Source organism: Nansenia antarctica (genome assembly GCF_963989245.1).
Source record: "Nansenia antarctica genome assembly, chromosome: 10".
Taxonomy (NCBI): domain Eukaryota; kingdom Metazoa; phylum Chordata; class Actinopteri; order Argentiniformes; family Microstomatidae; genus Nansenia; species Nansenia antarctica.
The window spans coordinates 20,955,805-20,971,034 of NC_137680.1; the positions used below are offsets into that span (position 1 = coordinate 20,955,805).

Here is a 15,230-nt window from a genome sequence, read left to right on the forward strand (position 1 = left end):
AACCAACCGGCAAACAAAATACTTCCATTTCATCTCATGAATTCCTCTGAGCATCAGTAGGGCACGCTGATGTAGGTAGATTAGGCTGTCCTTGCCATATTGATACAATGTTTCCCAGAGTCTATTCAAAATAACGGCATTAATCACCACAGAAGAATACAATACAAAGCATGCAACGCCTGCGGCGCTGATGAGATCACACACGATTTTAAGCTTAATCAACGCATGCTTCAAAGCCCCTGCCTTGGAGTAGCTTTTGTTTACCTTTCAGTGCATAAGCAAGGGCATTCCTAGAGGCCCTAAAACACTCCCCTTGCTGGATATGTCTTGATGGATTACATTTACATTGTGAAGGAAAGAGAGCGGAAAAGTTCCTCTCAACTACACAAATCTGCATATTGAGAGAACAAGTGAGTCATGTGGAGCGACTCTAAATCACACTGCACGCTGCACCAGCCGTCTAGCATGGTAAATATTCATCTAAAGGTTAAGCCTGCTAAAACAAAGGTTTTTATAGGCTGCCTCTGGGATGGAATCAACATCATTTCCCATAACAGCAGCTGCAATTAAAACAATAGGCCTTATACTGTATAGGTTTTTTTCTACTACAAATGTAGGCTACATGAAATGAGGATTTTGAAGGAGCACATAGAGGACAAACATAGGTTAAAATAACCTCACACTCGTCAATCTTGTGTTCTCAGTGTTGTTACTAAGGCGATAGGCTCTCTAATGGTCAATTTCACACAAGCCCGTGACTCTAGCTCACACTAAATAAGCAATGCAGTCATTGGCATCTGCCACTGGTTATCTACAACCATCTTCATATGGACTAAATCTCTCCTTATCTCGCCTGGGGAGCCCTTTACCAAACACTCATCTCTCCCCTGAGCCAGCCTCTCAACAGCCAAGCGTGTCCTTCAATCCCAGGGTAATCCCCAAGTAAAGGACGAACCCAAGCTTGACACCACATCTCAAAATGTAATGCTTTGAGCTGCAGACATTATGGAACACCAGCCATCATGAAAATATAGGCTTGGCTTGCCTAGCTGCCCCCCACCCCCCCCCCCCCCCACACACACCTCCTTTTTCCCTAGGCAAGCCAATCTTTCCTAGAAAATCCCGGAGAATCCTCCTCTGCCACTAGCATCCCGAGGGACCAGCCTTCCCCCTACAGTCTTCCTGTCACCGCACAGACAGAGCTCATAAAGAGCTTCGGTATCTCAAGCCTAACGCCGCCTCACAGCCTCCTCGAGCTCTCGCCTCTCCTCTAGAAGCCCAGGCCCTGAAGGAAGCAGCCAGACCAGGCAACAGAGATAGGCTGAATAAAGTCCTCCGGCTATTTTGACATACCAATAAGTACAATAAGTCACAGGTCACACGGCCTTCGTGAGCACAAGAGGGGGGATTATTAAAACGGAGGCCGCTTTCCTTTCACCTCCTCCCTCCAAAATGTGACATTGGGATCCTGCGGTGTTATAATATTAGATTAGAGGCCCTGGCGGAGGTGTCGGCGATGGTTACTCACCTCTGCACACCGACCTGTACGAGAGTGACAACACCCCATGTTAACACCCCATGATGAGAGTCTGGAAACCTTCACAGCAGGGCCTGTGGGTCTCAGTATGGCTGACTGTCTCTAAAAGTTACTGTACCCCCAGGGTTATTCTGATTCTGTTCACCCACACTTGGGTCCACAGTGTCCCACTTAGATAGTAGAGCTATGAGTCTAAACGGGCAGACAACCCCAAAGCCTTCAAGCTTTCCCTCCACAGTACATGTTTATCCAAATCAGATAAGCACACGAAAAAGCACTGAGACACCACTTACTGTCACATTCATCATGTCGACAAATGGGCTAAGAGTGCTCAATGTCATATTCTGCAGCAAAATGTCACACATTATGAAGACTAAAGCAGCATTACCCTCCAAACCATCAAGACAAGGGCAGCCCTGCCAGTGCCAGTGGTGAGTGTTAATCCTTCTAGTTACACAGGCCCACAGGGGTTCGTGCATGCCCACTGCAATTTCACTGTGCCAAGTAATGAAAGGCTTCAAAATGTCAGCCTTGCCTCTGGAATTAGCAGGCAACACCATAGCACCGTCTTCAGCTAACACTATTATGAATATCAGAGTCCTTGTGGTTTTGGCGTGAGAGGGAACCTTTTTGTTTTTTGGGCAAAAAAATAACGATTGAAACTCAGCCACTCAGTCATTCTGGCACGGGTGACATGATGCTTTTGAAGAATAGGCTAGATTATTTAAATGCTGAATGATGTGATAAACAGAATTAAGGGAAAACATGGGCTTTGTGTTTATTGGCCTATGACATACTACTTCAAAATATAGACAATATTATAGAAAATAAGTGGACATTTCATAATGGAGTGACAAGCGCACCAATTCATTTGACATTGACCAGTCCAAGAGAAGACCACCATGGTTTTAGCACATCACAGTGGAATGGCAGGTGAAAAAAGCTTGTCCATCTCTAAGGCTCCTTCTGGGATATTGCATACCTGTCATAACGATCCCCTCAAAGTGACGTGCACCTTCTTCCAGTCACTTCCATGAGATTGCTGGGTAGGCTTGTGCCCCCGACGAGATGATATGATGAGCATTATCTTTATCACATTGCAGTACTATGAACACAAGTATGAGAGAGACTTGAAGTGTCATTATGCTTAAAGGGCATTTCTAAATCATATAAAATCAAATATTTTGAATAGGTAAATAATAGACACAAGGAACACAACTACCATACAGCCTAGCAAGAGCAATGTGAACTCAGGAACTGCAACAATTTCTAAAAACAAATAAATAAATTGAGGGCTTTTGTTCTACATATTCTGTGAGGGAGTAAATACTGCCATAGAGCAAAATTATACCATTAGGAAAAGGTTGCAATAGCTACCATTATAATCATATGCATGCATGGTCTTGGGCTGCAACTGGGAATGCTTCACAGTTAAAGTCTATTTCAGTCTGGTGTAATGTTACCACTCCACTCCATCAGTATACAGTCTGTCTCCCTAGAGCTCCCACCCACCAAGCTTCCGAGTCAACTCACCCACATCCTCTTTCCCCTAATAGTCCCAAAATCTGTGTTATACTGAATGCTTATAAATAATAAAACAGGCATTAAGAAAAGTAAATATACCCTTAGAAGCCAAGACATACGCTGTGATCCCCCCCACACACACACTGTATACAACAGCCTGACAACACATCTCCAGCTTGAATGCACATCCATTTCCTTATAAATGTTTCACTCCTCTAGCGTTTACATTAATAACAGCTTTTGTCTCTCTGAGAAGACAAAAACACTTTTTTTTTTTACCTAACAGATATTACACAGAACATGCTTCACTCCATATATGAACGTGCAGACAAATACAATATTCCAATGAAAGGAACAGTAGTGTCTTGAAACTGTGCTCCCATGTTCGTTTCCAGAACAGTGAACATTGTTAAGCGTGTCTGATGACATCACAGCAGTCAGGGTGGAGAGTCTCTCTCCGTCTCGGCTTGGCTGACAGACACAGGCATGGCTCCCTGGTGTTTTGTATTGCTGTTTGCTCTGAAGATGATAAGCACCCCAATGATGGGGGGGAAGGTAGCACCGGGCCGCCTGGAGATTCTAATGCATTTTAATAAGGCTCCTCGAAATGCAGCGAAAGGCATTCCTGGTGCCGTCCTGTCCCCTCAGGATCACCTTGGAGAGTCCCACCTTATAGAGGACACTGTGCCTGCTGAGGATCTAATGAAGTGTGCCGCTTCATTGTGAATTTGTTTTTTTGGGCCCAATTGTGGCCCGTTGGATTTGAAGAACCTGAGAGAACCTGGAGCTCATGCTAGAGCTAAAGCCCAATGTGTGACATTAGCATCTGTAGCAATGAAGTCTTCCCCTCTGCTTGGACAGGCGTAGCACACGCATGTATGCCACACTGCCATTGTCTCAACACAGATGGGCACATTTTTTTTTCTTCTTCTAAATCTTACAGTTTCCTTATACTGTAGTTAACAGGACTCACTTCAGTTACTTTTACCTCAGGGGCACATGAAAAATGGGGGCTGATGATGCAGCCATTCTGCAGGGGGGGTGAGAAGAACAATGTCACTTGAACACATGGGAGAAGGACATCCTCTAGAAAACACTGCAGCACAGCAGTTTAGAACAGCCACATGACAGTTGAAAAGATTCCGAAATAGAAGTATAGAATGTGTTTCCCATTAGGCTAGGCTTGTGTGTGCATTTGGGAATATGGTGTTAACAATAGCACACTGATTTACTTAATACAATAAAGGTAGGTACATGGCTTAATATCTAGCTGAAATTCCTTTATTAAATGCCTTATTGGATGTGTGGTAAGAAGCAGAAGTAATGCAACCTACAGTAAACCCAGCAAATGTGTCAGCGAGGCCCTAGCGGCTAGCCCATGCTAAAATGATACTCACACAAACACAATAGCTTAATGCCAGTTATGTCAAAATAACACTATGCTTCAATGTGTGATTTTCTATATTACATTCATGTCCACATTTCTCTCAGCAGATGTCCACTTCATCCACACTGTCAGACCGCCCAGCGTTCATTATGACCTTCCTAACAGAACTTCCAAGGCTTTGGAAATGAGGCATTCAGGTTGAGGACAGTGTGGCTATTTCTGACAGACACCCTCCACTACCGTAGGCTACATCATGTTAAATAGGACCCTTCAGAGACACATTTTACAAAAAGCAACTGTTGAGAAATGAGGCAAACAGCCATATGTAAAGGCACTGCATTTGAGGCTATCGACAACATGTGAAATCAATCCTCGAGTCAGAAAGGGGGACAATCATGTGAAAACTGGGATGCTGAATTTCGACTCGAGTTAGTAGTGTCCTGTGGATGATCATACAGCTAAAAGTGACTTTGGTCGTTATTGAAAAGAGATTAATTACTAGGTTTGAGTTATCCTACAGTAAATACCCTGGGTTTGGCTACACACGGATAATGAGGGTAAGAGTTCTCTCCAGGACAATGATGAGAAGCTCTATGTTCAACTCCACCAGCCCTCAGGAACCCATGTTCAGAAATGTAACACACTACTGTACATAGACACGTGCCATACAGTATGCTGTCAGTGTTGTTCACACATGGGGTTATTAATGTGTCTAAAATAAAGCCACCCAGACAAGCACAGACATTGCTGATAAACAACTAAACATGGCTTTAAGCCTACTGAAAACTAGTGAGAAATAATTGGTAGCCAAGCAATACTATTTACTTGATACACCCAATCTTGTTTAATAATAAATCTGTTGTCTTTATGCAAATCAATACGTCGTACATCACATAAATAATATTCCCCAAAACTCCTATTTGGTACAAGGCTACAAAGACAATAAAACACATATAAGGACAACAGGTGCTGCTTGTTTAATAAACTGGCAGAATCTGTTGTAAATAAAACTGTTACATCAACCACATCACACGATCACTACAAAGGCTACGAGGTGTCAATGTCCCTACGAGCGTGCGTTTAGCGCACACTTGCATTTAGACCACAACGAAGCGATATCATATTCTAGATTCAAAACTTTGCACTCAAAAGTTTAAGAACAAACAAAATAACACGTTGCAAATACGACTTGGACCCTAATAACCATTTTGCATTGCTCTTACCGGGGGGGGGGGGGGCTTCGATAGAAGTGTGAAGTGAGAATGGGGGGGTCTTCCTTCACAGCAGCTGAAATGTTTCAAGATCGCAGCATCGGTGTCTCTGGATCCTGCAGGAACCTTTCCTGAGGGTTGATGTGATCCAACGGAGCCCTGCGACAACCAGATGCACCGATGTATGTAGGTGCTATTGCACGAAAATACCACCGCATTCATTCATCAAGTCATATATAGACAGTGCTTTTGTGATAATGTGTTTCCTGTCAAAATGCCGAAATCAATGTAGCGATTCTACTTGCTATCCTTGTCTCCACCCACTGCAAAATCAAGTCTCATATCTAAACCTCGCGAGATGTTATCAGCACTTCATGTGTTTGGTCAGAGGTTTTTGTCAAACAGTTTAGCCTCTGGGTTATGTTACAGCCGGGTGACTGTAGGTTTTATGAGGTTCTTTCATTATCAACTGTATGGGTGCAACAATTAAATTAAAGCACAATTACAGCCTGTGTAAATCTGTTTGAAGGATTTGATTTTTTGGGGGGCTTAGTTTAAAATTATATATATATCATTTTAAACTAAGCCCCAAAGGACATCAAAATCAAATCCTAGAGGGAAATATATTCTTTATATTCTTTATTATTATATAATATATAATATTATATAATATAATAATATATAATATAAAAAGAGGGAAATATATTCTTAATATATGTCAATTATATATGTAAATTGTATATAAGGCTACAATTTACATATATAATTGACATATTAAGAATATATTTCCCTCTTTTTGGTGTCCCCATTTAGACAAGCTCTACCCTCCTCTTTCCTCATGGTTCCAAGGCATTTCAGCACTGCTTGCATCCAGTATGTAGCCTATTAAAAGGGGGATGATAAGTCTACTGTACTTTTCCATGAATTATGCGCAATCTCTCTAGACAAATTGACCAAAGATGAATTCACTGGAGAACATTATTAGACACGGTATTATTACATTCATCATACACATACTTACAGTGCAGTTTCTGCACATGGACTATTGTCTTGCTGGCGTCGCACGGTCCCAAGATGCCCGAAATCCACTTTTTTCCTGATACCAAAATACTGATGTCAGTGTACTAAAGGGACCACCCATCCACTTTATAGTTTATTATTGTGAGACACTTTGGGAACTCAGAATTGAGAAATTTAGAGTAATTGGTGAGATTGGAAACTTCGCAATGTCAGTAGGATGCAATACTACCCTCCAGAGTTCTCATAAGGAAATGCAACCAGTCAATACCACATGTCCCACGTTGTGCTGATCTAAACACCACTTCGTCTTTCATACTGAAAATATGTTTGCTATTGTATTTTATTCTTAAGAATGTTAACGGATTGCCTGAGCCTCAATGAATATGATCATTTTCACGGCACTCTCATTCATAGCAAACATAGGATGTTATACAAATATAAGATATTCGTATCAGCCACTAGACGTCAGACTAGACCTATTTGTTCCACCCAGGGCCAGCCTTCCATGTAGTTCTGATGTGAGGGCCAGACTTCCATGTAGTTCTGATGTGTTCCACCCAGGGCCAGCCTTCCATGTAGTTCTGATGTGAGGGCCAGCCTTCCATGTAGTTCTGATGTGTTCCACCCAGGGCCAGCCTTGAGCCTTCCATGTAGTTCTGATGTGAGGGCCAACCTTCCATGTAGTTCTGATGTGAGGGCCTGCCTTCCATGTAGTTCTGATGTGAGGGCCAACCTTCCATGTAGTTCTGATGTGAGGGCCTGCCTTCCATGTAGTTCTGATGTGAGGGCCAGCCTTCCATGTAGTTCTGATGTGTGCACCCCAGGGCCAGCCTTCCATGTAGTTCTGATGTGAGGGCCAGCCTTCCATGTAGTTCTGATGTGTGCACCCCAGGGCCAGCCTTCCATGTAGTTCTGATGTGAGGGACAGCCTTCCATGTAGTTCTGATGTGTTCCACCCAGGGCCAGCCTTCCATGTAGTTCTGATGCGTGCAGCACAAACTGACGAGACAATGGTCGATGGATCAGCTGTACCCCGGTCCCTTCTGTTTTTACACATGTGCATGTTTCATAATCCTCATAAAAATTGCCAGAATATCCTACATACAAGCAGGGACACAGTGTGATAAACACACTTCACAACATGGGTGAACTTTTTTTTTTGATTGATTGAAACTTTATTAGAAGATTTGCAGAAGTAGGTACATGAAAGTACATATTACATACAAGGTCAACTAACAGGATAAAAACCCAAGAAAGCCACTGGCTTATTTCAATTGGGGTCCTTGATTCTCAATTCATCGTTACATGTAAGACAGACAAAAAAGCTAGTACTATCTACAAGATAATACAGACAAATAACTATTACTATCTACAAGATAAACACACATCCATCATGGGAAGAACAATACAACAAAACATCAGGTATGTACAGCGGGTAGGACAGGTGGGGACATACACCACAGGTGGGGGCGGGGGACAAAACACAAAGTATGTACAGTGGGTAGTTCGGGTCTTTTAATCTGATTTTTGATTTAGAGGGTCCAGTTACGGATTGCAGCCTCCTGTAAATGTTTTTTGAGAGTGGTTTTGAAGGTGGGCAGTGTTTTGCACTCCTTTAAGATTATAGGAAGGGCGTTCCACATTTTTACTGCATAGTTTGCAAACGAGTTTAACCCCTTGTTTGTGGTGCAACGCGGTTGAACGTGGTTCGTGGAGCTTCCTCTGGTGTTGTATGTGTGGACGTTGTTCACTTTTTGGAAGTATGTTGACAGGTACTTGGGTGTCTTTGTGGTGTAGCGTATCTTGAAGACCAGGCCCAGTGCAAGCTGCTGCACTCTGTCAACTACTCGTAGCCAATCAAGGCTCAAAAAATGAGCAGCGGTTAGATGTGTCCTAGGGTTGAGACCTAGCAGAAGCCTAACCAGTTTATTTTGGGCTGTCTGGAGTCTTGTTTTATGGGCCTTTGTGGTTCTATAGTACCATGATGTTACGGCATAGTCGAAGTGACATTGAATGAGAGCTCCTGATAGGGTCCTCAGTGTGTTTTTACTGACAAGTGAGGATATCCTGTACAAGAATCTAGTTCTATGGTTAACTTTTTTGATTACTTTTGCTGCCATTTTATCTCCGGAAAGATTTGCCTCTAAGATGGAGCCCAGGTATGTAATATCCTCTTTTCTTGTGATATTAATGTTACCCACTTTTATTTTAAAATTTTCAGCCTTTCTGAGTTTAGATGGGGATCCGTATAGGATGGTTTCAGTTGTGCCTTCAACTGAGTATCCATTTGACAATGTAGGCTTATTATATCACCACGAATATAATAGCACAACATAGGCTACTAGTTTACTAGATTATTTCAGTCATGTTTTTTTTTTCCCAGCATTTTTTTATTCTCGGCTACGTTTCTTTGACGTCAGAGTGTGCGTTCGTAGACCCCCCCTGGAAATCTGATCAGCACTCACGGAACGCCTCTCATCCAATCAAATCACTCGGTCCGCTCTATGACGTGGAACCCAGTGTGCGCTCCGGCACTCTCAGAGGGAGTTTACGAACGCAGCCCAGAAATGAATGCGGCTGATGATGATGATGATGATGATGATGCCTGCCTCTGGGAGGGAGGAGGAGAACGATGAGGGCTGCAGCAGTACGGTGCGATGCTGCCTTGTTCCACGGATGAGGCATGGGTGTACCGGTAATATAAGCACGGTGTGAACACCGTTGGTAGTCGCAACGAAGGATATCTCATCCATTATCTAACGCCATTGAGACACGTTTACGGTTCCGGAGCGAAGACCGTTGTCTTTCACCCAGCCTACCTACCCCGGACCAAGGCTGCATGTTGACAGGAGAGAGCGGTGAGTCCGTCAGCTAGCTTGTGGAGGGAGCTAGGCTACCACCGTCTCTGCTCTCAGCCACAGCTAGTGACTTGATGAATGGAAACATACATACTGTATTGTGTTCATTAGAGAGCTGACGTTCACTTTAAAGCACTGAGGGGTTAGGTAGCTAGCTAGCTGAACACAGTCAACCACACAGCAGAAAGTTGCTGCTAGCTAAGCTAAGCTAACGCTGCCAGCCAGGCGTCTCTCCTGCCAGGCCCGGAGCATTCTCTCTGTCGAAAATGCAGCGAACAATTTTAGTATTTTTATACTAGTATTATTAACGTTAGTCCAGTTTGGTTAGCCAAGCCAGCAGCAATCATTTTTATTTAATTAGTTCATTGTTATGTACTTTGTGTTTTTGTCGAAGCACAGCTAACTGATCTCTAGTGCATCATGTAGTTAAGCTTCTCTGGGTGTCTGTTTGACTCCGACCCAACCAGGTGCAACACACCGGTGTAGGCTTATTTGAGACTGGCTAGGTGACCATAGAAATGAGTCACATGTTTACGTTATCCAGTCAACTATCAGGGTGCAACAACAACATTATTCGGCTAGACTAGACTGTGTTCTCCCTAGGTACTCTGGTGATGCTGGGGGTGGGGCTTTAATCAGGCATTGGCTGTTTCCAGCATGGCTTTTGTTTTTGAATTATTGAAGCCCATCAACTCAACTTTATTAAACTTCACTTCATTCAGCCCACATCAATTACAGTGTGTCTTTGTTGTTTTTGCTGCATTAAAACACACTTGTGAATGAAATAATAGGCTTTTGAATGTGGGGGATGTCTGTGACCTCGTCCCCCCCACTAAGATTTGTGTGGAACGCATGTAGGTACTGGATGCATTATTTAGGCCTGCTTGCTATAGTAGAACTGGTAAGAGGTTAACTTTGGAATGAAGTCAGCTCCCCTATGTGCTGCTAATACGTTTCTAGTTGCTGAATGTTATAGTAGAAGTAGTCGAAGTAGGAGGCCTATAGCTAGTTGTATTTCACAGCGAGAAAAGACCCATGGGTTTTGCTTTTCTCGAACAACAGGAAATCGATACAAATCCAGGAGGATGTTCCAAGCTGAGAACTTTTTCTCTTTTAGTATTGTGGCTGTCAAAGCTGCAGTCAGTATTTCCTTTCTTGACAAAAATATGAATTTTGAAGCTTCCCCTGTTTTGTGTCCAGACTTTTGGAGTTGCATGGTAATGCCATTTTGACTTTCGATATGTCCTAAAATGCAGTTGTTGTTGTTGTTGTTGTTGTTGTTGTTGTTGTTGTTTGTTGATATTCTGACTTATTCCGACTTATTCCCTCTTTATGGCTCTCAGGAAGCTGGCACCATGGGTACTACATCCATCTCCAATGTGCTGAAGTAAGCTGGACCCACAAGACTCTGTGAACCCCTAACCAACCCCAGGGGCGTCCCGTCTCTCTCAGCCATGGCCGGCTTCAAGCGAGGGTACGATGGCAAGATCGCTGGGCTCTACGACCTGGACAAGACCCTGGGCCGGGGCCACTTCGCCGTGGTCAAACTGGCACGCCACGTCTTCACGGGGGAGAAGGTGGCGGTCAAGGTCATCGACAAGACCAAGCTGGATACGGTCGCCACCGGCCACCTGTTTCAGGAGGTGCGCTGTATGAAGCTGGTGCAGCACCCCAACATTGTTCGCCTCTACGAGGTCATCGACACGCAGACCAAGCTCTACCTGATCCTGGAGCTGGGCGACGGCGGGGACATGTTCGACTACATCATGAAGCACGAGGACGGCCTCTCCGAGGAGCTGGCCAAGAAGTACTTTGCCCAGATCGTCCACGCCATCTCCTACTGCCACCGGCTCCACGTGGTGCACCGCGACCTGAAGCCAGAGAACGTGGTGTTCTTTGAGAAGCAAGGCCTGGTGAAGCTCACCGACTTTGGCTTCAGCAACAAGTTCCAGCCAGGCAAGAAGCTGACCACCAGCTGCGGCTCGCTGGCCTACTCAGCCCCAGAGATCCTGCTGGGGGACGAGTACGACGCTCCGGCAGTGGGTAAGCAGCGCATCGGTCTATTCTCAAATACTGGATTTAAACATCAGGTCCAAAGCTTTGTGCTGTTATAGACCATCATATAGGCATGTTCGTTGATTGTATTTCGCAGGATGGGCTGTTTTTTTTTTTTTTTCATGAAGTCACATGGTCATGCTCAGCACTGACTTGTGATCTTAGAATTTCAGAGCCTTGTTAATGGTCTTTGACATTACGCCTTACTGAGGAGTGATTAGCCACATATGCAGGTTTCAGCTGGTTTTGAACTTGACATTCAGAGCAGCAATATTAGCCTATGTGTTGTAGCTTGGGAAGCATGTTAGCACAAGCCGATCAGTATTGTTCACAACCACATGCTGTGTGCTAGGTCAGTTCTACTAGTGGTGTTGTCCACGGTGTTTTATTGCACTTAATTAACTACCTCATTGATTTTCTGTGTGGGTTGACTGAAGTGTATATTATAATCGTCTGTGACAAAATCCGGTATTGAACTATGAAGTGCAGGAAGATTGATTATGATTATTACTTGTATTCTTTTAAACATCCTGGTTCTTCACATTATATTGTCCTAAAGGAGAATCTGAAATAACCATTCATGTTTCAGCCAAATGTTTAATGTTTAGACAAAAATGTGTAGCCCAAAATGCACTCATGAGATTGAATGCTTTCGATAAGAACATGTTTAGCTATATTGCTTCCCCAATTTGGTCACACTTCTCTCTCACTTTAAGGGTGTAACTGTGCAATGAAGAAATTGTGGTCACTCTCTTCAAACACCACCACAGCGCACACACACAAACACAAACACACACACACACACACGTTTTGTCAACTATCGTTGCGTAGTAGAGAATGACAGGGCATTTTGGGTCTGGGGCTGAGGTGTAATTGTGTTCAGTCTGTATCAGAGGAAGGCCTCCAGAGAGGAGGCTGCTGCTAATTGCAGCCCGGTTACAGTCGCTGGCCATGATGGAACAGTTAATCCATCCTTTGTTTCTACTAGACCTCGAGTGCGGGGGCCCAGAGTAAACATTTCACTATTGACATTGTCAGTTTGATTATAATACATTTCTACATGATAGCCTGTGGAAGCCTCTCACGATTTTAAATGGTATCCGGCTAAGCCCCACAAATCAATATTTTCATCTCACATTTTGGTCCAGGACTGTGTCACAGGCCATCTCACCCCCACTAATGAAAAAAAAAAATCCTCTCTCGCTGAACAAATATTGAACCACTGCCAGCACAGTGTTGCTTGGTGGGATGAGTACTCCAGAAGATAACTGTGACCAAGCAAAGCTCACCTCTGGCCCGCAGTCTCATGGCTCATGTACTATTTCGGTGACTCTCGTCTTGACGACCATTAGACAGATCTCCTGGGAGAGAGCCTTTCCACAGGCCGTGTGTCTAGTGGTGGACGTGCAGACAGAGTGTTTGGAGCCAGGTTGGTCCAGGCGGTAGAGATGTTTGGGGTCAAAAGGTAAACAGATAGATAAACAGGTAGATTTTGCAGCTTGACAGTGGATGCGTGTCTGCCTGTGCGACCGCTCTCCCTGTAGCTTCAGGAGCTGTCACGGGGTTTTTCCTGCATTGAAAAGGCTTAGGCAGCCCGTCCAAGCGTTCTAGGAGAAATCGCGCATCCATGTCAAAATGTTTTTAAAAATTGTCCATGCATTTACTGCTGCAATTCGATCATCCCACCAGCAGGTGCTGCTAGACTATTGTTACGTTATACGCAATACCCGTGGAAGATTCATTTGTAGGTAGCCCCTTAGCCCCCCGTAGCCCCTTATGGGATATAGGTAATGTTAGCTTTCCAGCTTATTTGCCCCGAAGGCAAGGCAAGTTTATTTGTGTAGCACATGTCATACAACAGCAGCAATTCAAAGTGCTTTACATACATTATTAAAAATACAGCAAGAGGAGCATAGTAAGAAAATAAAAATTACAGTGAATAAAAGCGAATATAAGAAGTAGGCTAAGTAGATAAAACATTCAATCAGACAATAGTTAATGGATAAAAGACATTGATAGAAGTGTTTGTGTTTAATCATAACTGCTGCAAAACATGAAGGTTTTTAGCTTAGATTTAAATATTTTTAGGGTTTGGGCCTGTTTGATTTCTTGAGGGAGTTTGTTCCAGGAGCATGCGGCAGTGTGACTGAAAGCTGCTGCACTGTGTTTTGTTTTCACTCTTGGAATGATGAGCTTATTAGTCTCAGCTGACCTTAGGGGCCTTGCGGGAATATATGGTGGGAAGAGATCTGATGTGTATTTTGGTCCAAGACCAAAATGTGATTTGTATGCAATTAGGAGTATGGTACTTAAATTCTCTGAGAGACTGGTAGCCATTGTAGGGATCTCAGGATTGGTGTAATGTGTTCAAACTGTAATGTGTTCAAACATTTTAGTTAGGACCCTAGCAGTGGCGTTTTAGATGAGCTGCAGCTTATGAACAGCCCCTTTAGATAGACCTGTTAGTAGATCATTACAATAATTAAGTCTACTCAAAACAAATGCATGGATGAGTGGTCTTGTTTGGACCAAACCTCTCATTCTTATGTTTTTCAGGTGATAGTAGGCTGATTTAGTTATCGAGTTTATGTGGCTGTTGAAGTTTAGATCGGAGTCTAGAATTACACCAAGATTTCTGACCTGTTTTTTTGTTTGAAGAGAGAGAATCAAGTTTTGCTCTGACTTTCTATCTTTTGTCAGGTGCACCGAATACAATTATTTCTGTTTGTCCTGGTTTAATTGGAGGAAGGTTTGTGTCATCCGGGCGTTTAATTGCAATTACAGAGTTTGTCGATGGGACTATAGTCATTCGGTGAGAGGGCTATGTAGATTTGAGTGTCATCCGCATAGTTGTGGTAGGCAATTTTGTTATTTTTTATGATGCGTCCCAATGGAAGCATGTACAGATTGAATAGGAGGGGACTAAGGATTGATCCTTGGGAAAACCTGCATGTCATTTTAATTTGGTGCTTTGGTGCATGCTTCATATCCACATTTACCACCTAAGCCTTATTTTGAGCCAGGAAAAAACCCTGTGTACTACTGGCTGTCTCCTTTGCCATGTCTAGGTGACAGTACTTTGAACACGTTGTACTGGGTTAAACATAAATCTTAAGCAGGGTGGCAGGAGCTACATGAACCGTGGATTGTCTCCTGTTAGTGAATGAGCAACCGTCATTGGGGGGAAAATTATATTTGGTAGATGTGGGAGTATGTTGGGTATGAACATGTTTCCTGGAATGTGAATGACACACACACATACACACACACACACACACACACACACACACACGGCCAGCCTGCCGCCTACCTGCTGTCCTCTGCCCTTATTATTAGTAGTTGTGCCACGTTGGATCGTTACTTGAGGAATCCTTTAATGACAGAACAAGGTGCGGTGGTAGAAGCCGTGTCGGACGTGTCAAAGGGCCCAGTCTGAAATGTGACGCACGCAACACCAAGCCAGCTGCGACTGACGGACACGTTCTCTACCTGAGCGCTGACACCTGCCTCACTCAAATCACAGTTAGACAAATAGGTTTTTCCTTTTCTCGGAAAGCAATCTGTCCTCGAAAAAGAGCATGACAGAGAAAGCACTTGATTTGATTTGACAGTAACGCTGCGATCGCTGTTGTTACAAG

At 43.7% G+C, this 15,230-nt stretch overlaps 1 protein-coding gene across 1 annotated transcript in view; it reads left to right on the plus strand.

Annotated features, from left to right (window-relative positions):
• Positions 1-10,991: 10,991 nt before the first annotated feature.
• Positions 10,992-15,230, plus strand: part of snrka (SNF related kinase a) — a gene marked incomplete at both ends in the record, with an annotated part of 34,733 nt that continues 30,494 nt past the window's right edge. Inside the window, one exon of the mRNA XM_080541263.1 lies at positions 10,992-11,580. Coding sequence (XP_080397389.1) covers positions 10,992-11,580 — 589 coding nt within the window. The remainder of the gene's footprint in view (positions 11,581-15,230) is intronic.